The 27,288-nt window shown below is 37.1% G+C and overlaps 1 protein-coding gene across 3 annotated transcripts in view; it reads left to right on the top strand.

The window, feature by feature from the left end:
* SDCCAG8 (SHH signaling and ciliogenesis regulator SDCCAG8) overlaps window positions 1–27,288 on the top strand; it is a 115,286-nt gene that overhangs the window by 52,198 nt on the left and 35,800 nt on the right. For all 3 annotated transcript variants that reach the window (XM_086745275.1, XM_086745274.1, XM_086745273.1), the window contains exons 14-16: window positions 14,052–14,179; window positions 16,292–16,400; window positions 23,044–23,175. In XM_086745275.1, coding sequence (XP_086601401.1) covers window positions 14,052–14,179; window positions 16,292–16,400; window positions 23,044–23,175 — 369 coding nt within the window. The remainder of the gene's footprint in view (window positions 1–14,051; window positions 14,180–16,291; window positions 16,401–23,043; window positions 23,176–27,288) is intronic.

Raw genomic sequence — 27,288 nt, 5'->3', positions numbered from 1 at the left:
AGCCTTCCACGATGTGTGCAGTGGTGCGCCCGTCGGCCGGAGAGAAGACCTTGCAACGTCTTTTCCGGGCGGCGGCCGCGCAAACTTTGGGGGTGTGCGGTGGACCTCGCCCTGGGGTAGGGGAAAGGAGAGGTGCCAAGTTGCCGCCAGGTTCCCTGTGCGGCCTGCCGGGCTGCGAGTGCGTCCTGCCTGGGTGCACGGTGCCCCTTGCTACATCCAAAATACGTGTCTCTGCTCTCAGTCCTGTCGCGTGATAAAGATGCGTGGTTTTGTATTTTGTCGTAGCGGCATATTGAACGCAGAATTTGGCGATCAACACAAATACAAAAGCACGTGGGTCCGGGGACTGATCCAGCAAACCTATAAGAAAACTTTACTCCTCTTGAAAGAGGGGAGAGCTGTAGGTCGGCACCTTCCCACACGGTTGGGCCCCTCCAATGAATGAAACCAGTTTTTTTAAGTTTTATTTTTTGCTCGGAGGAGGCACTTCCCTCTTCATAAATGAGAGCTTGCGCGGAATGAATGGAGGTCTGAGCCTTCTGATCTTGAGTCACATGAATAATTTTACTCGCGTAAGAAGTAAAGATCAATAGGATTTCTTGTGCAAGTAAGAGGTAGTCATGTGCAAGAGGATTACGAGGTCATGCCCCGTGTTGATGACTGTCAGCTTGAAAGAGAAATGAAAACAACATTTTATCAAGGAAAGGGGGAAGTAAAATCCTAAGTGTAGCAAAGGAGACCTGACCTATTAGTGCCCAGTTTTGTTTGATCGGGGTATGTGATACTTTTTTAGACAATTTCAACTAAGAAACCTACCTCTCCTGCATCAGCTTTTTGAACTTGTGTATCTCTCCTCTGCAGAAGGTTTATAGCTTGGCTCAATTATTCATTTTGAGCAGGGAGGGGAGGAAACATTACAGGGATTTGAAATAGGTGGTATAACATAGCCATATGCTATTTATGCAGCAGTTTCTGCAATAAATCTAATTTGGTGCTGTCAAAAAAAATTAGACTTATTTGGTATAGCAGCACATTAGTAAATGATTGTGGTAGTTTTGAAAGTTGTCATTCACTCTGTTTCACTTGCAGCAGAATCTTGCAAAGCTTTTTTTTCCCTTCCTTATCCCCCGAGCAACTCTGTGGAAATGTCTCTATTCTTTGTCCTGCAGCTGTAGAAACTGCAAATATTTCCACAACTGAAAAGAAGGTTTTGCTTTAAGGTAATTGAAGAAGGGAATAGAAGAAAAAATAACCTCTATTGTTAGCAATTATATGAATGTATAAGCAGAAAAATCAATGAAGTGGGGGATAAATTTCTCCCTTGCCTACAGGTTTTCATAGTGCAGCTGAAATTGTTTATCTGATTATACAGCATGTAGATAAATTAGCTCCTCTGCGTTATTATAGAAGGTAAAATATTTTACCTGCCATGATAAGACCATATGCTGCTTTACGAAGGCTGATACTGAATGATTTGAAATAAATCGGTTCTGTCGTCTTCTGGCAGTGCCTTGTGGAAATTTCGAAGCTGATATACTTTGTGTCAAGATAATACACAATTATTTAAATATCTTCCTATTTAATCATGTAAATATATTTAAGACGATTGTACAAACATGTGAAGGTCATTGATGATGTTTAAAGGGGAAAGAAATAAAATATAAGTGAAGGAGTAAACAATAAATCCAAAATTTTGTGTTAATTTTGAACATGAAAGTCTCTATAAATCACCTTTTTTTCATTTGTGAAGAATTTAAACATAGTTAACAATTCAATTTATTGTCCTACAATACAGATTACTCAAGGAAAACATAGTAACACATTTTCAGATTTTAGTCTGACATTCATCTCAGTTTTTCTCCATGGCATTTAAGCTGTAACTGGTCACATCAAATTTCTCTAATGATTTCATCTTTTATACATCGCATCATGTTGTTGAGGCAGCCAAATTGTTACTGCATGTACAGTGTGGTTCAGGAGCAGTGACAATAGTTAAAGCGCTTTGGAGCAAGCAGTGAATTGAGATGAAATGCAGAAGAGACTAACTGCTGTAGAAAACAAACAACTTTATAAGGTCTTTGTTTTGAGCAGTTATTATTCAGCACTAACAGTAATAAGTTTATGCTTGTGTATCAAATATTTACTTTGATCTCATTCAAATTAGATTTTCTATTTGTGTGACTAATGACAACAGGATAATGATTTATTTTTCTGAACCATAAAAATCTTTCAGACTCATGTATTCAATGCTGCTGGATTTTTTGCTGAATTTGCCACTGGAAAAGTGTTTCTGATTTTTATCTTTATTTTTCACATGTTCTAGGGCTTTTCTCTCAAGTACATCTGAAAGCTTGTTTTTACAGTAAGCTGAAACGTACTTTTTCTATTAGCACTGGGTATTTGTGAACTTAAACAATTTTAAAAGCTGTCTTGTGCTTTCAAAAGTGTGTCCCACGTTGTTTATTTTGTGCAGTCACAGTGATTATTGGCTGTTTGGTTTCTTTTCTTCTGTGCAAGATTTTGCTTCTGAAATTCTTGCCTAGAAAAAAAATTCAACAGAGAACCCCAAAGGTCCTCAACTGGGGACTTTCTCAAACTTGACACTGAAGAGCATCAGCCTGTAGGTTGTCATCTCTGTAGGAGGTAGCTGGTGGATGGAGAGAGGAAGAAAAATCACCTGAGCATGCGAGCTTTGGCTGCCTAGCTGCTCTCCTCACCCCCTTGCTCAGTGTCCTTGTGCCGGTGATTGGTCAGGGGGAAGGAAAGCGCGAGCTGGGAAATGCCTGTCCTGAGCGAGCAGATGAGCGCAACCTCTGCTGTCGGCTACTTGACCGGGCTGACCTCCTTCCCCTGGCTGTGCTGGCAGCATGGCAAGCTTAATAGCCTGCCACTGTTTGTTGCCCCTCCGTTCCTCGTGGTTTGAGTATCAAAGTAGAAATAGAAGCAATTGTTCTTGATTAGCTTCCCTTTGTTGTTCAGCTACCTTCAAGGGGGATTAAACCAAACTGGCGACTAAAAGTTTCTCTGTTGTCAGGTGGGACACTGCTGCGTATTCCTTTTGTTCCAGAGTTCTATTTCCCGTGCTTTTGTTCACCTGCATGTTGTTTCCTATGGGAGAAGATCAGAGCATCAGAAAAGAAATGCAGGCACTAATCCCCCTATAAGGGATATATCAGTATTAAGTTATTATTCAGCTAAACTTGTGCAGTATTTGTCAATGCAATTTTTATTAGAGTCAAATTCAGACCTAGCATAAGTATAACTGCATTTCTGCTAATGAGATTGGATTACCTCCTGGATTTGCTCCCAGAAAGCTTTACTTTAAATTAATTTTTGTTAAATTAATTTTTGTGTGTTTCATTATAATTGCTTACAAAATTTAAAATATGTATTTTATTTTTTGGTACTATATTTGATCTTGTGAAAGATTTTGTTGGGTGTTTTTTAAGGATACCCAAGGTATGCATTAAAATTGAAAGGCATTTCTTATTTTAGAAGAATGAGACTGTTGAGGAAGTTAGTTAATAATTCAGGAGCTTGTCGTTATTCCTGAAAAGAAATATGGGCACAGGAATTGCTAAAAATAATATATCCTGTTGACAATATGAATTTAGTCTCAGCCCTGACAAAGAATCTTTACAGTAATTTGTTTCAACATGGAAGGCAGTATTTTAACAAAGACTTTCATATATGTTTTTTACAAGGATTGAAGGCGGGAAAAATATTCAGGATTTTTTTTCCTTAAACAGTGTTGCATTTGGAACATCAGTAGGTAAGTTAAAAAAAAAAAAAAGATGCTGCTGCAGATGAAATAATTTACAGTGAATGCTGTTGGCCGCTTTAAGGTTTTACTGTAAACTTACTTATTCAGCTGTTCCCATTTTCTCTTTGCATTTTTAGTCAGTATCTTTGTTACACATTGTTAAAACGAGAGTGAAAAGCTTTCATTTATTATTTTATGTGCAGTATTTTTATTCACCTTTTCCACTTCTTTGCAGAGCTTTGCAAGTCTTTTTCAGATTATGCTACTCTTTGCAAGAAGGTACAGATGTACATCTATAAAGAAAAACACATTAGCTGTTGGAGTTAACAAATGATGATGAAAATCTATTCTTTTGCTTCTGTATTATTTCTCCTATACCCCAAACCAATCTTCACAAATACAGGACTGTAAAGAACTTCATCTTCTGCTGGTTAGCAGAAGTGGATTTAAATCCACACCGACAGTTCATTTGACAATGACCTTGAGGGGCTTTGCTTCTTGAAGAAGAAAGCAGAAGCTTGCGGTAAACAAAGTTCACTTCTGACAGATGGATTGAATGACAGAAAGGTTGCGAGTGCCAGAATAGCCCTGGCAGAGGAGGAAATGTTCAGTGGAATCCAACAGGAGAGGAGGTGTGAACAGGTGCAGGGTTGCTGACGGAAGGGGAACCAGATGGAAGGAGCCAGAGCCAGTTTATTTAAAGGAAAAGGCAGAAAACACTGAAAGGCTGTGCGATCAGTGGCTAAAAGTGTGCATGGAAGAAGGTAAAAATTCACAAAGCAAAACTGCACAGTGGGATATCTAGCACTTAACATAATGGTAGTAATTTGTGAGTTTCGTTTTAAAGTTGCTATTGAAATACGTTTCTCTCTTACCCACGACAGCATAAGGAAGAGAGGTTTATAATCTGACCAAAAAAAAAAAAAACACCTCACTGAAACCCTCAACTGTTATACTGTCTGTCCATTGTTTCTAATACTAATGTGCAGACAGTTGCAGTCAGGATAAAACAAAAATTTTGCCACAGTTGACTACACCAATAGAAGCCATGTAAGGCTGGATATTTATTTTTTAGCTTACCTGTTCACATCTAGCTGCTGTGGTATGTGGGTAGATAAACATGTCTTTCATTGGGAGGTTTCTGTAATATCTAAGCAAATCAACAATGTAATGTTAGCACAGTATTTCTCATCTTTCTTGCTTTTGGTCACAAGTTTGTCAGTTTGCTGGAATATGTGCTATCTTGCTGTAGGATGGGGGAGAAGTCTAGCTTACCCTAGATCAAATTCCCTCAAAGTCAAATATTGTCTTTCAAATTGTCATCCTGAAGAACACTTTGTTCTGTCAAATTGTTCTGCTTCTTCCCAAGCTGTTCATGTGAGGCTTGGTCCTTTGGAGGCAGATAGAACTGTTCCTCAGTTCTTCTCAACTTCAGCAGTAGTTGGGGATGGTTAACAACTTCACAGTATCAGGCCTGTGGTAGCTCAGCTGCAGGTTGTGTGTCCAGACCTAATGTGGCTGGTCAGCAGTCATTCATAGCGCATCTGTGATCTACTGGATCATTCAGCTCTGTTGATCTGATCCGGGTCAGGTGTGAGCACACAGTCACTTTCTTTTTGAATTAGCTAAAGCGTGCAATGCAGTGTTTATGCTGACTTTATGCCAGCTGCAGGAGGACAGATGATACCTGATTCAGCATAAAGCTTGCTGGTACAAAGTTAACGTACCAAAAACATTGGGTTTTTGAACAAATTTAAATTGGCAGAGTGAGTTCATAGCAGATCAGGTCTCTGCATCATTTAGCTGCATAATTTTTTGATTCAATAGTAGGAGCTTGACAGTTGGATTTACTGTATTAGCAAGCTGAGCCTTGGAGTGCAGAGTTACAATTGTTTGAAGCTGGTCTAAGTCTGCGCTGCAGCTGAAAAGGCAAATCCCTGGAGTGGTCATATGTGGCTAGGTCTGCAACACATTGCCAGGGCGTTGCTTGTGCTGACGCTGGAACTCAGGCACCTGTATGATCAGGTGGCTCAGGGAGTTAATCAGAATGAAAAAGAATCATTTGTTCTTGCAGAATAAGTCGCATGAGTGCTAATTATAAGAGCGTGAGAAGTGGAACTGCACTGCGCCTTATACTGGCAGTGTCGCCTTGCACTGGCTTAAATCTGTCCTGAAGCTGCATCGTAAGAGATAAGTCCTTTATTTTAAATATAGTGAAAATAATTTAAGTAACTTTGTATATACAAAGTAAATGCCTGTAAAAATATTCTGTGGAAAGCAAACATTTCAACATTCAGCCATTTGTAAAAATGTCTTGTGAAACAAAGATAGAAAGAGTATTCCAAAGAAAGGGGTGCAGTACTGTGAAGTGCTTAGGGCTGTGTACTAGGACTTCACAAAAATCACTTCTTCTCATGTTGCATCTTCCCATGCATCTTCTGTCTGTACTTGATTGTATGTTTCTCTAGGGACTTATCAGCCAAACAGTTCACGATCTGCAGGGTGGGTGTTTTACTTACAAGGTATGTATCTTGCTGGCAAAGCTTATAGATGTGCCAGAAAAATAAAATTTTTGCTCTAAGTCGGTGTATTTGATCTGATATGAGATGGTAGTTACTTTTAGAGACACTTTCTTTCTTCTCTAACAAGGAAATAGAGTACAGTTAATAATCAGATTTAGCTGTGATTTGGTATACAGAGAACTATCCAGACTGAGAAGTAGTTGTTGTCTACATTGAGGAACTGTTAGTTTTCTGTATATATCTTGCAGACGTAATACCAAAATAATAAAATCATGTTATAGGCCAGGTGTTTGCAAATTCTTTCTTTTATGCTGAATTTAAAGTAAGAAATCCAATCCTTTCATTTTGTTAATAGACCTAGTGTACAGAAGTAGAGATGGAATATACCGCCAGTTATGTATATACTAAGTTAACTATATTCAAGCCTCTTTGTCATACAGACTTTCATACGAGAAATACTCTGTCTCTCAGTTCCTGTAACTTTACAAATCTTCATCTTTCTCATGGCCAAGAATATCTCCATTTACTGGTAATTTTGAAGTAGTTTTCAAGTACAGCGAGTACTCAAAAGTAGAGTAGGAATCTTTTTCATGCACAGCCATTAATGTATAATATCTTCTGATGCCTCAGGCAGGGTGTAAAGGGCAAAATGGAAGTTTTAGATTTAGTGTTTTCTTGTTTCTGTGGTCCTCCTAACATCATATAAAGTGCAAGTACATATAAAGGTTATAAGGTGGTTCCAGTGGTGTAGCTGCATTCTAAATAGAGAAAGCTGGAAAAAAGTTTCAGTGGGAACAAGAAAGTCATATGCACTGCTTTCTGTTTCAGCAAAATTGAAATTCTCATTAAAAAATATAAAGTAGTATAACAAGTTGAGATTATTTGGATTCTGGGAATGGAGATACTGTTGGATAATTATTTGCATTGTGGGGAAGATAGGTTTAAGCTAATTTGTCAAATAAATGTAGTTAGTCTCCTGACAAATTTGGAAATGTGGACAGAGCTAATCTTTTCACGTCCGTCCCGTCCCGCCCTCCCCCCCCCCCCACCAAAAAAAGTGTTTCTTGTTTTCTAGGTGTTTTTGTGAAGTAGTAGTAGCCTGGCAGAGCTGTCTTTTCTAGTCTTTCATCTCAGTTAGGGTAGTGAAAAGTTTTGGTTGGCTGGTTCATTAGCATACTTTAAAGGTATTTCTAAATTAAATTTATTTCTGTAACATGTTCTAATTCCAGATTCATATTTAAAGAGCTGAATCAATTTGAATGCTTAATTTTTTACCACTTTTTAACTCTTGACCTTTACATAACTTTTCTAATTGCTTGTAGTAGCTTCTGCTTCACATGATTGTAAGAAGAAAACTCTGACATTTCGTTATTTTAGGAAACTCTCTGTATCTCTCAACTACTGTAACTAGACACCTCACATTGTAAAAACAAAAATTAAAGTTCAGGGGGTTTTTTAAGCCTCAGTTCTCACAAACAGCACCACATACATCCTTAACAATGTTGCAGTTCTCCAGTTCTACCAATTAAATTAATAATTAGATCTCTGCAAAATTTGACCACGCAAATGTAGATTGTACTGAAGCTCACCAAACACAGTGTGCTGGCTGGGGCTGCTTCCAGAAACTTGAGATTTCCACTGAGAAGACCTGGCAGCCGGCTCCAGAATCAGCATCCGGTCAGCTCCCAGAAACAGACATAAAGAGCAACTCAGTGGGTAATTCCCACAATGGGATACAGGAAGGGCAATTTTTCAGCTCCTTGGAGAGATTTAAAGAAATTACCTGATCGTGATGCTTTTATAAGGTATTTCTACATAATTCTTGCACAAGCATGCACGTGTGCATCTTTATTTATTTTTTGACATAGGGAAGTTCATTTCATGCCTCTCCTTCTGCACTGTAAAAGCACCAAGAGCCATAAAATCCAGCCAGTCCAAACATGCTGTGGCAGATTTACTCATACTCTGAAAAAATCAAAACATCTATTACAAAAAGAAAATTGGATGGCAAAAAAATTGCAATGTTTTATAAGAGGAAACCAGGAAACACTGTCCAGCTATGTCCTCAGTCATAGCAATCCTAGGTATTAACAAGGACCTATTAGATGAAAATACATAGGCCTTACAAAGGAAGATAACCCAAACAATCAATGCTAAACAAAGCCTGACTTAAGGGAAAGGGAGAAATCTTGTGACCCTGAGTCTTGTTATTGAATTGACCCAGACATATGAGCAAGGTTCATGCTCTAGAGCTCTGGTAATGTAGAAGGTGTGAAAATGAATAGCTTTGAGTTATAGCTACACAACATTTACTTATTTACCAGCAAAATTTGGGGTCTTACTGTGGTGTGTTTCCTTACCTAAATATTTCAAAATACTAAGAATTCAAGTAGCATAATATAAAACTTTGTGAACACATTCTCCATTATAAACAGCTGAATAGGATACTGCAGTGCTCTTAAATTGAAATACAGGTCTGAAAGCAGTTTTAGGAGTTTTACATTAATGGAGACAATTATTTAAGACCATTCCTGAGGAGAATGACTTCTTGGTGAATTGTATTTTTTTTCATATTTGCAGACCAACATTTAGGCTTGTCTGCTGACCTGAAAAAAACAAGCCCTTACCCTTCTGTGTATGACATACTTATGAAGATACATGTGGAGGACAGATAGAAATTTGTGAAGTGTTCTGACCCAACATATGATCTTATTCTATATAGATTCTTTTAGGACCTTTGTCATTGTCATATTTGAATGCTTTTGCAAAGTAAGAGACTGCAAACATTTTCCCCTTACAGAATAGGGTAGGTGACCTTTTGTTTCAGGTTTTATTCTTTTTTTTTTTTTTTTTTTTTTAACTGTGAATGTTGCTGTGTGTTTGGTTGGGTTTTTGTTGTGGTTTTTTTTTTTTTCTGTAGCTTGAGAGAAGAGCAAGGATATACTCTGATTTTCCGTTATTCCCTTGACACTTGTAGCTGAAATAATAATATAAAATAACTTACGAGAAGATGGTTTGGAAAGCTGCTAGTAATGGGCAATTCACTAGACTTGTATTGTGGAAGAATTGTAAAGTAGACTACATAAAACATTACTGGGCCTTTGTACCCAAAGCTATTGACTAAGATCTTTGGAGTTCCTAATACACATAGGCTTTCAAGTTCTGTTTTCAAAAGTGTTCTAATTGATTTGAGTGCCTGCAGGCCAGATTTTGTTGAAGATACTGGGAATTAAGTGCTTGGGTACCTTCTCAAAACTGTTTTTCTGTGGTATGTAGAAGTTTATGCTACACATTTATTTGCAGAAGTACTGGGAGAGGAAGCTCATTTCCTCTGGAAGTGCTGTGGGAGCCCTCAGCTGAGTGCTTTCCCTCCTCTGACAGGATTTCTTGTGCAGCAGTTCACACTGCTGGCCCACTTGGCTACCTGTTATCTGGGAACAGGTCTGTGCTCAGCCACTGAGGTGTGCAGTAAAAGCATCAGTGTTAGGCTCGACTGGTCCTCTTGCTGCCCAGGCATGACTGTTGATGCTGAGTTCCAGGACTGGCCATTATTTAGACCAACAGTCTTGTTAGTTCAGATACCTTAAATGTTTGGAATATTAAATACCTGATTAAGTCCAGCTTAAAGTAAGCATGTATGAAAGCCTAAAATATTTTATAATTACATTTTTAACTAAAATTAGTAAGAAATGAAGATGTCAAAAGTTAAGGTTATGATAACGTTTTGTGTGCACTGAACTGAAATAATTGCTAGAGTATTTTAATTTGTCCAATTAAGTTCATTGTCCTTACTAATGGATCCATTAGCTTTTTACAAAATGCCACATGTTGATCTCATGGAAAAATCAAATAGTCGATACAGGAAGCATGGTTGCTTCACATCACAGCTGCTTTGTCGGAAGACTTACTGGCAATCTCCAGTCAGAGGCCTAATTCTACATTGACACTCATCCTGTATTTTTTAATTTTGTATTTTTACTGTTACCAAAGCAAAAAGACTCCTGCAGAAACCTGTTATTGAACTGTGTTGTGAAATTCAAAGTTTTATCAATTGAAGTTCTGTTCTTTTACAGTAAAAAAAAAATGATAAGCTATTATTTATGTCAAATAGGGCTTTCACATTGTTAGTCTTTACATCCTTCCTTTTTCTTTACTGCAAAGCCATTTGTCAGACAGCAGTCTTCTATTGAAAATGGATCTGTGAACCAGTTTTTGTTTGTTAGTGGTGGACTTTTTAAATTAAATTTGGTGGCTCAAATTCAGCCAGCATACTTTTATGTTAGCTCTAAGGTCAAAGTGAATTTTCACTTCATTTTCAGCAAGGATTTTTTTTCAAGATTTGCAAGCGATGGCAATTTTATTCTTTTTTGTGTGCTGTAAGCTACAGTTTACTGTGCCCTTTGTTTTGTCAATAATATTTAGAAAGCATAGCTTTCAGTCACTGCAAACTGATATCCAGTTCGTTGAAATATGTGAGCAAGGTAACCAAGTAGGCCTCTCTTGACAGCAGTAACTCAGGCTCAAAACAGTCAGTTTAGAACTAGAATCACTGTTGAAAACTTGCACCTCAGAACAGGGCTCCAGGAGAGCTTGGCTTGCCTCCATGTGAAGGAGTCTTTGGTTGCTTCTGACTTTATGGCACAAAAATGAAAGTCACCATGAGTTCAATGCTTCTCCTTTAGTAAAACTGATCAATATTATGGCTAAATCTAGAATTGTTACCAGATCACATCTATTGTAAAACATCAAATAAATGTCTGTGTGAAAGAGCTGTAATTTTTGCTACTGTCTCCAATTTTGATTCAGTGTTTGCATTGCTGCTGCAGTTTAACCACTCTGTGCCCCTTTTTTTGATACCTACAGATGATGCTATAAGAAGTTCTGGTACAGTTAATCTTTAGTTGTCATTTCTGATTCAGATCTTCAGATCTGTGCCATCAAAATTAGGCTGTTGTTGCTTTGCTTTACATTGTTTCTGTGCTTTCCTTTAGTCAGATTGAGGAATTTTTGGATGAGGAAGCTTCTGATATCTCCACACTAATGCTGAAGGCATATAACTGTCTCCTTCTGTCTACAGTCCAGAGCTTTTTTTTTTTTTTTTTTTTTTTTAATCAAGCTCCCCTTCTTTCACAATTCAGAGTAATTGCAAATAAGCAGCCAGTGTCAAGCCTTTTAAAACTCCTGCAGTATTTGCTGGTTGTAGCAGGAATGTTACCGATAGTTCCTGAAATCTCTTGGTCTGCCTTCTGCGCGTTTTATCCATGGGTTGTTTTTTTTTTTTTTTTGTTAGGTTTTTTTCTTTTTTTTTCCTCTGTATATATGTAAAGTGTGTTGGGGAGATTTTCTGTAGAAGGGCAGAGACTGAACCTAGAGAGCAGAGAAGGTGTCAGCTCAAGGTGTGGTGAAAGACTTGCCACTCAGTTTAGACAGCTTTGGCTCCAGGAAATTTTTTTGTTCCTCAGCAACTCTAGGCACCTCAAATATTGCTGTTTATGTGCCACTGGATGTGTCTCAATCTCAAAATTTTCTGGGTGCTAAGATTGAGACTTATCAGCTACTCTTCTGTGTAAGACTCACCTGTGTTTTCCTACTCTTTTTGTTGAGCTTTTATCCACTGTATAAACCCATCCATTTTCACCCACCCTATATACACTTCAGCCATAGGGAACTCACCATGCATCCATGGTTTCTGAGCTCCTGCTAGTTTGCTCCATACAGTAAGCAGCACAGGTGACTGACTTTTCTAGATGGGTCCCTTTAGCAAGAGTGTGTGTCTGGTAGCAGTCAATTCTCCATTTATTTTGAACTTGCCTGTTAGCGTGTGTTCGACAGGAGGGACCCTGCCAATGAGAAATGGAGCTTTACAGGCTTGCCGTGGTAGCTTGAGCTGTGCAGCTCGATACATGCTGAAGGCCACCCCCAGCAGAACGCTAGCCAGCCAGCTGTGTGCCAGATGACAGCACAGCACCCAACTGCACGCAGCCATCTCACATGAGAGAGTAGTAAATAAAATACTGTGCTACTGCCACTTTCTTTAGCTGAAAGTGTCTGCAGGATGTGTGAGGTTCTGGTGTGGTTTTTTGAGCAGTCCAGGGCTCATGACAGCTATCTGAAGGTAAAAGATGTTTGGAAGTGGGGAAGGGGGTTAAGTGGACTGGTTCCCAGCAAATATGGAAAGATGTTTCAGAGTAATGCTTTCCATATTTGGAGCTTATGGTTAGGAAACGATGCAAGCATCACACCTTAGGATAGCCCCACTATGATTACGAAGTAATTCTGAGGATGTGTGATAAAGTGCAGTTCAATGTATGAAATCTCTTTGAAAAATATGTTTTGTTTCCTTAACACTATAATATTCTTGCTATCTAAATGTATTCTCTGCAACAAATCATTCTCAGTCTTACCTCAAAAGAAACCTGCTTGTGATTTCAAAGGGAGTTTTGCCTAAGGTAGGGCTTGCAACATCAGGACCAGGAATTAGTGTAATATGACCCACCATTTGTATTGCTTTGGGGTAAATTTAAGAGAGAAGATTTAACATTGTGTGTGTCATGCTGAGATACTGCAATATCTCGGATGGGTTATTAGGCACCAATCCAAAGGTTAAGTGCAGCAACCACATGAGATGTGGCTTTATCCTTACATGATCTATGCCCATGTTCTGTTTTGTAGTCCCCTGAAATAGGTATTATCCTTAGAAAAAAAACGACACGTTTGTAAAACTTTATTGAAACCTATCCCGAGCTATTAAATGTAGTTTCAGTAGAAAAGTGTGTGCATGTATGTCATTTGAAATCTAGAAATCAATCCTTCTATGTGTGAACTCACTGAAATTTGGAATCTGGATCCTAGTGTGCACCAGATAAATATTCACAACCTTTGGGAAAGTTTAGAGATGAATTTGCAGTGTAGGACCTCTTCTAATTTATATGCATGTATCTTTTTGGGTTTTTATTTTCCAGGCTGTTTTTGCTTGGCTTGCATTAAATAAAATGCTTCAATGGAGTGTGGTAGTCTAGCATTTGTTTTGCCTCAGGAGTAGATTGCCCCATCTTGCATATCTGGTCAAGTAAATTGCTCTCTTGCCTGCGTACTTCAATAATAGTGCTGGGCTTTAGACCTTCCTGTACCACCCCCCAGTGAGCAGAACCACGAGGGGCTGGGCCTGTGTGGTGGTAACAGTCTTCTGTATTGTAACGGATGCATTCATCTCCTATTTACATAAATTAATAGCTAAAACTTGTTTGGTTGCTTAAGAAAACTCATTAAGCTTTCAGAGTAGCTGTATTATGAGCACTGTGGCAATCGCTCCCATTGACTTATCTCCTGCTGGTTCACTGGGAATCAGTCCATCTCGGGGTCAGGTCCCTAGGCTTCATTGCAGAATTAAATAAATAGCATTTAAAAGAAAATGCAAATAATCTGTCCAATGCAGAGTGGATGTTAGGGAACTTCCTTATGAAAAAGAAGTTGTGTTTAAAATTTTTAAAAATAAAATCATATTTTTGTCTCAAAGGCTAATTTTTCTCAGGAAATAGATCAATTTTTTTTTTACTCATTTTCTGCTAGTCACTGGAGAATGTTTGACATTGCAAAAGAAAGGTCAGTTTGTATAACCTGAAGGGAGGGGAATGTTTAATGTGAAAAGCTTGGCCAGATTTTGTTGTTGTTGTTATTAATTGAATGTTCTGCTTTGCCTTTTTAATTTGTCATCTTCAGTATATGATTTTTATTCTTCTTTATTTCCTGTTTATTTTTTTTAATAGATTGGAGAAAGAGAGCATTCAGCACAGCATTAGCAATGAAGCAAAGGCCCGAGCCCTTCAGGCCCAGCAAAGAGAGCAGGAGCTGACACAGAAGATGCAGCAAATGGAGGCCCAGCATGAGAAAACTGGTAGGTGGTAGGGAAAGATTAGAGCCTGGGCACTCACTCACAAGCCAGGCCCACGCCTTACTGTGAAATGACATCAGGAACACCTGTAACCTTTGGCTGGCCGAAGGGAGCAGATGCTAACTACACCGGAGATTCCGAATTACATATTAGTTAGCGTTTAAAAGAGAAAATGGAAAGTATTGCCCACTGTCTGTTGATTTCAGAGTGCTGCTCTCACATCTGTTGCACCATCTGGATTATGAGTTTATTTACCTGTGTTCAAGAAACGTAAAGCTGAGAGAGACCACAACAAAGTAGAAAAACAAAGGGCTTGTTTTTGGCTGGATTTTCAGGCACACATGTTATATAAAGAAAATAGCATCAGAAGCTCTGCGGGAAATGCTCTGAGCTTACAGTTAAAGTCTCCTGAATAGCATTGAACAGTTCCCACAGTACACACATTATAGCTACTCTAAAAGCTTAATGAGTTTGCTTCGGCATCCAAACTGGAGAAAAGCTTTAGCCATTAATCGGTTCTTAATTCACTGTCGCAGCTGGATGTAATTCACTGGCTCCAAATTGATATGTTCCTTTATTTAATCTTTGCAGCCTCAAACATTTTTAGCATTACCATGTGCCCCCCCACACACTCTCAATCTAGAAGAAAGATGTTTAATCCCTTGCATACTTCAGGTTCTCATAATAAGAGACTTCATTGCATTGACTTAGATGATCAATAACTTCTAACCTTTAATCTGGAAGTAAAATGGGTTTTCCAAACAAACAAAAAAAGCCCTTTGTTATTGTGAAGTACTGTGCCAGCAACATTAATAAAGGTACATATTAGAAACAAAAATAAATTTTTAGAGAGGAAATATCTAACGACTAAGCATGGAAAGGAGGAGGAGCTTCAGCTCTTACAAAACATGATATATTCATATGTTTAATAGAACACCATTTTTACCCACCAATTCTGCAATACCTTTAGAAAAATTATGTAGCCTGTATTAGTCCTAAACAGTGTCAGATAATACCTGAGGTAGCAGGCACATTTACATCTGCCATCTAATCTTCTGCCTTTTTTGCAGCATTATCACAGTACTAGAGGACCTTTCCATGTGCTCAGGAAATGCAAACAGTTACATTATGGCTGCTGTCTACACAGTAGGAAGAGAAAAGAAGCTCTCAGAATCATTTTTCCGTAGTCTAGCAAGCGTATCGGCATATGACCAAGTGTAATTTTGCACAAGAGATATGTAATTTGCCCTTCTGGTGCATAAATTGTCCCACTGTACAAAAATGAAACAACATTAAGGCTGAGTTTGTTTTCTCATACCTCTAGCAGGATTAGCAGTTGAAAATGATAGTCATTTATTATGTACATAAAGAAACCCTTGTGTATTGTGACCCTACACCCATGCAAGGAATTTAGGTAAGAGTGGTCTCTCTTTCTCTGATTTTAAAAGCAGAAATCAAGAAACATCATTTTGCAATGCTTTCTGTGGAAAGAATAAAGATGTTTGATTTTTAGGTCACGAGTTTTGGTGCAGCCCAAACTGATAGTAACTGAAAATCAGGTTGTAAAATGGTTTCACTGTGACTGTCACTAGACAATGTCTACATATATGTATGTGTTTATGTATATATATCTCTCTCTCATCATTAAAGAAAAAAAAATACACTGATCATAGTAAGCGCAGGACACATTATATCAAAGAACTATAGTGCGAGCGTTTAGGTTGCCAGTGTATCCTCTGCATCAGTTGAGTAAGCAAAAGGCTACTAAGGCATGGCTTGCCAGTATTATTCCTGGAAATTCAATGAATTTCCAGCAAAAAAGCAAAACCAGTAGATTAGATATGTAGTCTTTATGATGATTCTTCTCATACAAGACCTGAATCAGTGGCAACATCACTTTAACACTTTAGCTTAGCTTATTCTGACTTAGAGCCTTTATTTCGTGAATGATAATGTCATAATTCTGTTTCCAAGTAGCTGAAGTTTAAAAAACATACCAAAACCAGAAGGATCTACAGGAAATAAATAAAGAATGTACAAAATTGTTTCTAAATGATCTGTAAATTTATATAATTGTAAAATAAATTTCTACTTTTGTAATTTTATAATTTATAGTAAATGAACTGGATTCATTGCTGACCTCCCAGAATACATTCATAGCAAAATTAAAGGAAGAGTGCTATACGTTGGCAAGGAAGTTGGAACAAATGTCAGAAAAATACAGGTTAGTATATTTTTCTTATTTTATCCCTTTTATTATTGGGAAATGCTTACTCATTTTTTATTTGTATTTTAATATTTCTTATTATTCGTCTTATCCAAGGTATTACACATCATCCTAATATAATATATGACACTTAAGAAACATGGATAGATTTTTATCCAGGGTAATTCTAATTTTCTGCTTTTCAGAGTATGTTTCTGGCTATTACTTCAGATTTCTTAGACAATTCCAATGTAAAAATTGCATCCTATTTTCTTCTTGATTTTCATATTCTTAATATGAAAAGTGGAAAATTATGAACAGAGCTACAATTTGAGTTTATCTGAAATTATATGAAAAATACTAAATATTTAAAGTTCTCAAAAATGTAGTCTGTTGGTTTAATTATTTACTTAAAGCTCCATTCACAATACTACACACTGACTAATTATCTCTGAAATAATTGTGGTCAAAATTGCTTGTTGTTGAAGCTCTGATTCTGCCACTGCTTGTTATGTGGTGCTCTTGTTAAAATCAATGGCAAGTCTAAATACAAAGCCATTAAAAATTCAAGAATAGAGTAAAACCTGGAAGCAATACTTGGTTTAAATAAATACAAAAGTATGAAGGTATCTATTTAAAAGTTCTATAGGACAGAACTGTCTTTTTAAAAAAAATAATTGAGTTTTGTAAGTCTATACTAGTAAGTAATTTGATTTTACATTTTTAAGTGTGAAGATAATCTCTTTATTGAAACTTTCTGTGGGGTTCATATTTAAAGCAGTAAACAAGACTTAAGTGGTGAATTGGCATTCTGCAACTTCTGTGAATTTAATGCAAAGTGAATGCTTATGTGAAGTAAGGAAAACACTCCGCGAAGATAAAATTGGTTTTCAAGATAGGATTCTTCTACTGGGCAGAATCATCCTGTTGAGGAGGTAACATAACAGGGGCAACATTCACTCATGGAGGGAGCTCATTTATCCCAGTATTCTGTTTCCAGGAATGGTCAAAGGGGAATGATATAAGTAGATGACAGATAAAAATATGTATGCAAAATGTATATGATGCTTCCCACAGGTACTGCCTCCACTGCCCATCCTACTTTCCACTGAATATAAAGTGTCGACTAGTGTTAAGTGGCTGAAGTTGGGAGATGAGTCCCATCCAGAGCGTTTAGGGGATAAATGAGAAACTTGAGGAAATGTAAGCGATCTTCCCTTGCAAATGTTATGATGAGTACTTGAGAAAGAAGCAAACATAATTTTTCCTTCTGAAAAAGCAGAGCTCCTCTGCTAAAATAATACAAAACAAAATCTAAGTAGATTCAAATCATTTTATTATTCCAGCAATAAAAATGCACACAGACTTTGTTGCTGGAGCTCACAGTCACAGACTGGTAACTGTAAAAGGATGAAGGAAAGACAGAAAACATACTGTGAAAACACATTATTCTCTGAAAATAAATACCAGAGATTGCCAAGTGTTTCTCCACCTATCAGCATTAGCTGACTGTGTCAAGAACCTGAAAAAGGGAAAAGGAGCCCTTTTGGGTCTCCAGAAAGTGGTCTGTTTTGGACAAGAAACAACATGGAAGAATGTATGAAAGCAGTTTTAAGAAGCGGCCCTAAAATAGCTTGAGTTTGCCTTAATTGTGGGAGCTGCTGCAGTCAGTAACAAGAATGGAGAGATCGTTAGGGACATAGAAAGCATGTGAAAATGAGAACAGAAGGGTGCAATGGGAGATGGTGGAAAATGGAAAACTAATAAGTGGCTTCGAAAAGTGATGTGAACAGGAGATGTGATGCACAAGATGACTTCGGCAAAGTTTTAAATGCATGGTCAGTCTATCTTCCAGTAGCACCTCTGCAAAATACAGTCTTTATGCTTATTGTCACTGGATATAGTGTAAAACCACAATTCTGGAACAGAATGCTGTAGCTTTGTCTTCTGAGAAAAAAAAAATAAAAAAGGATGATTTTATAACTTAGTTCTCCTATATTTTAATAAAAGCAGATTATGAAGTAGCAATGTGCCCTATTTGCATGGAAAATATTTTTTTTTTCTCCATGTTTTTGACATAGTGACCTTTAACTGAATTTTGGAACTGGATGTGTATTTTCTTGCTCTACTTCTAAATATTTGTGCCTTAATTTCCATGCAGTTAAGAAATAACTGTACACTAGGAGTACCATTATTTAATTGGTCAAACACTCAAGCTTTCTTAATAACAGATGCAAGAGTAAGTTTCTATAAATTTTTTAGGTTTTGCTAGGAAATAAAGAGTCCCTTTGTAATAAGAGGCATTTCAAATTTGTCTGTGACAACTATGTATTTGCACAATTTAAGTGGGCCGCCTCTGAATTGCACATGTACTTTTATATTTAATACAGGTTTTCTGAGAAATCTTAACTGAAGTTTTCTTGTCTGTATGTAAGCTGGAACCATTTTTGTGAGCTAGCCCCTACACAGGATTAGAGAAGCTTCAGAAAGACAATGTCAGACAAATTATAAACCTCTCAAGCTGTGCAAAAAGATGATAGTGTCTGTGAAGGTTTTTGTATGCATAGGCATATTTAAAAATACCGTCCTTTGTTGATTTTTTTTCTGTGTTATTTTGTTGGGGTTTTTTTTTCCTGTGATTGTCACTGTCTGAATTTCTAGGTTGTAGATTAATGCTTAACACTACCCACTGTGTATTTGTGATTTGCGTTTTGTAATTAAGGGGAACAATGGGAGTCCATTGGGTCTCGTTATATATAATGGTTGGTTTAATTTGTTTCACTTCTATCTTGTTAATTGTAAATTGATCATTAAGATTTGAATTCTAATCTGTCACCAGGGTTGTAAGTATTGAAGCTAGAGCAATGATCTTTGTTTTAATCACTGATTATGAGAAACAAATTTTATAATTTTGGTACATATTGCAGTTCATATATTTTAACACTGTATTTTATGGTGTTATAAATATTGTTAAATGACTTTTAGTGTAGTTTTACTGTTTGGACTATAATGTATAAATTATATTACTGGTTTGGCAACAGTAGGCATCCAACTGTGTGAGTTTAATTGAAGTAAAGAACACACACCCGGCTGAACTATTTTTCTGCATATTTGGTTGACTGCAGTCATTGCGCTCAATACCAGGAGTGAAATGTTTGTTGAAGGTAGCCATACGAAGATGTGAAACAGTCTGTCTGAAGGATCAGTCATTAAAATTATAAGCAACAATACTGTGTCAGCAGAAAATATTTTAGAGCATGTATTTAATTGCCATACAAATAAACAATTGGTTTTAAGAGTAGAAAAGACAATGCTTTGAAAGTGCTGCAATGTAAAACAGAGTTCAGAGGAGTAAAGGCAGGACTGCCACCTTAGTGTTAAAAAATCAGTTCATCCTAAGACTGACTTTGAGTTATGACTCTTCAACATTTTCTTGTTCCTTGCCTCCAGTATTTGAATGTTTTGGAGGAACCTGTTTGTTTGGCTTTTTTTCCCCAAGACTTTTCCAGCAAGGATGGTAGATAAAAACTTAAATTTGTTTTTAAATAGAAGTTCAGGCTTTCTTGGTAGTTGAATGGATCCAGAGGTATAAAGGATTTTTGTTGTTGTTGTCCCTGTCCTTTCCCCCAGTCATCATCAATTATTTTTAATATAGTGACAAGTAAATGAGATCTGGTAAAATCTGTTACCCATCTACTTACAAGCAGGCATTTTACATTTTCATTTTCTTGTGATGATGTAGCTTTGCTCTGTGCATTTTTGAAATAATATTGATTTCATACAGAAATGCAAAAGTGCAGAACTCTGCAGAAGTGCAACTCCACGCAGAGTTCAGCGCAGATGGCGGCACTCCAAATGTCTGCATGCTTCAGTTTCTTCTAAGGCCGCCACGGTGTTCTGCTCGGTCTGTTGGACCCAGAGTAGCTCTTGTGGAGCAACATCAGCATGTCAGTGCTGTGTCCTTTGGTTGTTCTGGATCCATCAGACATAGTGCTTAGTGCATGGATTTTTCTGATTTGCCTCTGTCGCTGGTGTTCTGTGTGGGCTATCTCTGAAGTTCAGGACCTGCCCCCCTCTCTCTCCCGCCCCTGCTGTGACAGCTTGGGAGCAGAGTGACTCAGAAGCACTTACGCAGACCCAGTCTTGCCCCTGGCTGGGTGGAATTGTCCTAGTATAAATGTGCTATCATGTTCAGTACAGTTGTTCAGGCTTATTACAGTTATGGTTGGTGGGGTTTTTTTTTAACCCAACAATTTTGAAATTATTTAAACATCACATAGAATTAACTGTGATATCTTAATCTTCGTAAGCTGAGGTGGATGAGTGGTGTATGAATGGGGCAGCCTTGTATTGGGATTGGTGTTCTCTCTTTAACACCGACACACGTGTTTTAACATTGACCTTAATAGGCATTCTGCCCTACATACGTGCTGTCCTCCAAAATTTCAGTGTAATGAAATACTTGAATCTGGGTGGCCAGACTCTTAGATATTTACTTGGAAGGGACATTGTGTAAATATATTTTAACTGGAATTTTTTTTTTCTTCTGAGTTCAACTTTCATTTCAAGAGTGATGTTTTAGGAGAAGAGAACACAAGTAACATTGTTCAAAGCATCAGGCATTTAGAATTGTATTTTAGAGATTAGAGATCATGCTGCTCTTGTTTTCAATGTATTCAGTACTTTCTTTTGTTTCATTAATTGTAATTTTCAGTAGCATTTTGATTGATTTGAATCCCTTGATCTTTCCCAGGAAAACTTCAGGTACCTTCAACTGTGCTGGAGGCGAATAAGTCCCTTTAAAACGTTGAGATTTTAATCACCGTGCAAGTCACTTCTGCTGTTTCTGTGAATGAGGCAGCCACATATAAATACAGAAAAAGGAGCGGGATCCTCCAGTTGGGAAACCCGACAAACATTATATTTTTCAGTATTCCCACATTGCAAATGCTGTTGTTGCATTTTGCTGGCAAAAAAAAAAGGAACACAATCTTGAGTTTAGTCCCTGTTACCACTTGGTTGGGCTTTGTTACATCAGGTCTCTGTTGAGCTCCTCTGCAGTGGACCTTTGCTTTTATCCACTGGTTGTCTTTCTGACAATATCAGTATCAAGTACAGGCTGCATTCATGCTGTGTGAGAACAGTTGGTCCAACTGACAATGCTTTGTTAATGCTGACATTTAAGTTACTGGTATTTCTGTTAACTGATTGGCGTAAAAATTAGACTTCGGTTACCTTCCTATAACATCCTGCCCACTGTTATGTACCTGTCCAGGAAACTCTTGTGCATTTAAATTTGATGTACAAATGCATCAGCACAATTCGGATGTATTTGTCAGTGATGTTCCTTAATAGATCTGTAACTCCCCATCTAAATTCAATTATATACAGACTTCTTCCAAAGTTTCCCTTGCTAAATTCTTTGATTCACAGATGATATCATGTATTGTTCTCTATTTAAACATGAAAAGATTATGTTGTCATTTCCAGATTTCACTTGTCAGTGTAACAACATGTTTTTGAGGGAGGAGTATTCCTTCCCCCCTGCACTTTGTTGTATTTTTCAGAATGTCAGTTGTTGTTGCATGCCGTAACAGCCAGGAAGGTAAAGTACTTTTCTGCTGTAACTGCAGCATGTTTAAGTTTATGATTTAAAGATATCTCTGAAGCTTTTTAACCTCAAGATCTGGAGTGGCAGATGCCATAAAACAAATTTGCTTGCTTTTGATTCTTACTTTCTGATGGTGTAGCAGATTCTGACATGTTCTCATTAACCTTTTCCAAAGAGTTAAACTCTACAAGTACATAATGTATATTTTATCACAATTTAATCTGAGATCTTTTCCTGATATTAAGAAACAGCTCATGCCTGTTTCTCCATGGGCTGATGGTTAGAGATGTAGCAAGTAGCAGTCCCAGGTCATTCATGGATCTGGTGTCCCTGCTCACTCGTGAAGAATAAGAATCGCTAGAATTGACTAATTTTCTGAAAGGCTGTGCTGAGTTTTATGTAGGTTAGGGTATGCCTCTATGATTTGTCCCTTGTTTCTTAAGGTTTTATTAATTTTCCTCTTAATGTGGTACGTTTTTGTTTTGGTTTGGGGTTTGTTTGGTGGTTTGTTTGTTTTGGTTTTTTTTCAAAATCTGTGTAATGGTATTTTGGGTGTATTAGGAAATAAATTTTCTAAAACAGTAGGCCTATTGAGAGTTCAACCTGTATAGTGCAGTAAAGGTTGAACAAGTTTTTAGTAGCCATTTTTACAATTAGATGTTAGCTTTTACTAATAAGGAACTTGAAATCTGTTTTCAAAGTACTGGCCAAATTAATGCTTACCAAGTATGAATTTGCATTTATTGATCTTATTTAACATGAATGCATAATGCCAAATGACATGCTTGTTTAAATTAGGCTGAGATTAGCATAGCCAACCTATGACTGAGTGATTGCCATTGCCATATTTACCAGATACCCTTCAGCATCATGTTCTTTTGTCTTAAGATTATTTGAAACAGTGTTTTGTTTCTGTAAGTTCTAGTAATAGCCTGCTTATGCATTACATATACATGTATGAAATTTTATAAATGCTGAAGCCACATATTGATGGCACACTGCAGGATGAAATCTGACAACATCCATCATCACTGTGTTTTACTTCTGTAGATCTGAATTCAACCAGCTTAGTCAGGAAAAAGAGTATCTCCATGGCAGATTGGAGAAGATGCAGAAACGGAATGATGAATTGGACCAACAATGTATCCAGCATGGGAGAATGCATGAGAGGATGAAGTCAAGGTAGGAGGTCCTGTTAATCTGTCAGTATGTGGTACATTCTACTGTACCTGTACTGTTGTGTAAATGTAAAAATGACACTATGTTGTTTGAAAGCAATATTCTTTCCTTATGAAAATGACCACCCCTTCCCCCTACCCAAGCATTCTGTCAAGTTTTGGGGTTTTTTTTATAACATCTTTTGCTTGTGCGATTTTGGATAAATAAAAAGAAAACTTGAACAACACAGTCTTCCAAAGATTTTAAGCCTAGTACATATGTGTGTGGGCTGCTTCGGCTGTTCTCTACTTTAACTTGGATGAATTGTCTTACCATATTAAAAAAAAAAAAAAAAGCGGGGAGGAGGAAGGAGAGAGGTCGTTATTCAGTAATACGAATGTAGAGTGTAGATGTGGATTCTGTTATACCATGTAATGGGTATATTTTTGGGGGGTTACCATCTTACCTTTCTCAGTAATATTTAACTTGTATAAAGAGACAAATCTTACTGAAGAGCTTAGTAACCAGAGAACTATTAACAGCTTCCAGAAACCACTGGCATTTTCAGAGAAGCAGTGACTTCCTCAGGAGGAGCTGGGAGCAGCTATGGCAGGACTAGTATGGAATAGTTCCACCAATACCAAGTGACTGTTCTGGCCAGAGTGTCCTGACTTTTCAGTCACCTGATTTTAAAAACAAACAAACAAAAAACCAAAAAAAAACAAAACCAAAACCCCAGAAAACCAACAAAACACCACGTAACACCTTGTGCTGTTGATACCAGAATGCTAATCTATACTCTCTTGTTCTACTTTCCACTCCACATTCACTGGAAAGAGCTGAAGCATCGCTGGGGAGGTAGAGGATAAAGTACGGAGATGGCTGAGAGGCAACTCTGCAGACCCGATCAGCCAGGCTACCCCTTGTCAGTAGCGGAAGGCAAAGTGCAGTTCAGCTTCATTTGGACTAGCTAGTCCTGGCTGGGAAAAAATCTGTTTGCTTTTTTTTGACCACTGACCACCTGATAGGAACAGAGCTTGCATGTATTGAAGCAGTTAGTCTTGTATGCTCTTTTTTTTTTTTTTTTTCAACTATTGATTTTTTATTTTTTTTTCTTGCTGCCATCTCTTCATTCTCTGTCAGTCCATATCAGCTTGGTTCTTGCAAGCTCTCCTTGCATTCTTTTCAGTCGTCCAGACCCCCTTCTTTCCTCTGTCTTTTCAGATTTCTGCCTGCCCTCATCGGGTTCTGTAACTCAGTTTTCTCATTATCTTTTATAGCTCAGAGAACAAAGAAATTTAAAATGCTACAACTGTGTCCCTAGTCTATGTGACTCTCACCTCTCTTTTGTTTTCTTTACTTATGGTGGATTTTTAGCGTATGAGGGACATGCACTGATTACTCAGGGTTACTTTCACAGGGGAAAAAATTTAAATATTTTTTCTTTTTTTTTTCCCCTAGCTGTTCTTCTGTAGAATTATTAGTATCTCGTTGCATTTAAGACTTTGTAATTTTCTAGGACAACCTTCCCTCTGTTAGAACCAAATAAAATAGATCTACTGGAAAGTGTTGCTCATTCTCTGGTGCAGCAGCAATGATTATACACTAGAAAAGACTGAAACCATTAATCCAGAACAGAGAAGTGGCTTGAAAGCAGAGTGGTCATGCTGCAGGCAGTGCCTTACCTTCTGCTGCTGTTTTGCTGACGACAAGGAGAGAAAACAGGACAGTGATAGCATTTGTCTTATTTAATATTTTAGAATATGTAAATATAGCAGAGATTATCAGGTATTTTGATTCATGAACAGTATACTTTAGCAGCATTTTAAGAGGGGACTCTTTTAACATGTTTTTAAAGGTGATATTGCACTATATTAATTTAAAATCCAAGTAATAAGTGACAAGGCTGATGTAAGAAACTGTTTTAAAAATTCAGTGTAACTAACTACAGTTTCCATGTGAAAACTGTAATAGATTTTCAGTATCAGTTCTCAAATGCTATAAATTTGCTATGAAGTGTCCAGATCTAGGTGAAGAAAAGCAGAAAGTATAACTATGAAAACAAATAAATCTCCCAGTTCCTTATATTTATGTTGAAGGACTTCCACCAAATAAAAATAGTGACTTTTCTAATTTAAAAATAGAGATCTGCCTATGCTATTTAACAAAGGCAAAAGAACAATCATAATAATATGTTTTGCTTCAGATTTTCATCCATACTAATAATCACAGCAAAACAGTGTTAAGGATGATTACCTCTTAACACAACATGTTTCCCCTTTGTCCGCAGCTACAAATAACACCTATCTTTTTGCGACACAATCCTGCAAAGTGAGTTCCTACCTATTTCTCTAGCTGTTCTTATTCTGACTTTCTTTAGAAAGTTTCTTGTGTCAGAATGATTTTGACTTAACTTTGGACCCAGCATTTTCATTTGAATAATAAGGAATTGTGGTGTTTGTTTAAGAAGAAATCTGTCACTACTTGTGTTCTCCTAGGAGAACACGGCTAGCTCTTTTCTATGTACATTTCCTGTTAAAAAGACCCAGATGATGTGTGGAAATACAGCAAATATGGAATAGTGTCTTCAAGTAGGAGAAAAAGATCCTAGGCAATTTCTTTCCTTTTTTCAAGATGAGCCAGCCACACCTTTATTTTTTTCTGAAGCAGCAAAAAAAAAAAAAGCATTTGGACAGTAGTTTGTATGAAGTATGAGACTCTTTTGAAGTATTTTTAATAAAACCTAAATTTAGAAGCTTTTAATGAGTTTTTTTTTTTCCCAAACTAAGTTCAGTATACGGAATCTGGGGCTATGAATTGTCTCTAAAATTTGTTTTGGTGATTAAAGTTGGTATTACTGGGGTTTTTTTTTTGCTATAATGTGTGTGACCACTGCCCAATTTCTGTAACATTAGCAATAATGATGCATTTTACGCAAATTCGTATGGGGCTTTTTATTGTGGTAGTTTTTTGGAGGTTACAGTGTTGCGTGTATTTCGACTGTATTTTTGGTAGCTAAAGTTAAAAAGAAGAGCCTACAGGACTGGCAGTTTGGGGCAGATGTGTGTCTATTCCTCAGGCATCAGTGGTGGTAAGTTAACTATAAAAATGTTACAACCATCTGTGTAACAAGACGGCAGAGATCTGCTCTTGCCTGTTACTATAAATAAGAAGGAGATTTGTTTGACTTCATAGACATTGGATTTATAGAGACTATATGTGTCAAATTGTAACTACGTGCCATGTTGCGGAGATGTGTCTGCAGCCAACTACCTGGGGTGTCTTCCCCTTCAGACATTCTAATATAGCGCAGCAACTGTGCAGAAATGTCTGTATAGCACAACATGTGACAAATTATATTTGTTTTCTACCTATGGGGAAATGTATGATTCTTATGGATAAGCTTATCTAGAAGAGTAGCTAAAATGGATTCTTAAACAGACCACTCGAGGAGTTAGAAAGAAAATGCAACATTCAGTTTGACAGTGATTTTAAAGGTTTTTCCCACCATTAAATTTATTTTTTTGTTGTTGTTACTAAGTGATAGTGTATACGAAATAATGTCTGCATGAGAGAACACACACACACACACACTCTCATATATATATATGAGAACTGCGACACATATATATTGAGAACATACCAGCAGTTTCAAGTAACTGATACATAAAATCACAATAGGTGGTTTACTGTCACCATTACACTTCTGAATAGAGATTTTATATTTCTTTGGCAAATCTTCAGTAGAACAATTGATTAAAATGACTTCTTGATAACTAGCAGAATCAAGTTGCATTTAAAATTTTACATTTTCTGCATAAAGCTCTTACACAATTTTTTTTTTTTTTTGGTGTATTTTCGAGAAATAATGGTGGGCAGAAGAACTCAGTTTTCATCATTGTCTAAAAGACCTTTATTTTATTTCCAGTCCAGTTTGTTCTTTGTTGACTACATTGTCTTTCTTATTTTTATTTTATTGATAAGTTAGTATTTTTTAAAAAAACAGTGAGGCAATTGTTACTATCTTTTTACTGGACTAATCATCTGTTTTGAAATGCAACTATAAAATAAAAATGCACTATATTGTGGCTTTTTAGTTTAAAAAGCACTCATTTTTATATTGAATGTAGACATTAA

The sequence above is a fragment of the Chlamydotis macqueenii genome, chromosome 3 (assembly GCF_036417535.1).
Source record: "Chlamydotis macqueenii isolate bChlMac1 chromosome 3, bChlMac1.mat, whole genome shotgun sequence".
NCBI lineage: Eukaryota > Metazoa > Chordata > Aves > Otidiformes > Otididae > Chlamydotis > Chlamydotis macqueenii.
This window is presented reverse-complemented; position numbering and strand designations above follow the sequence as displayed.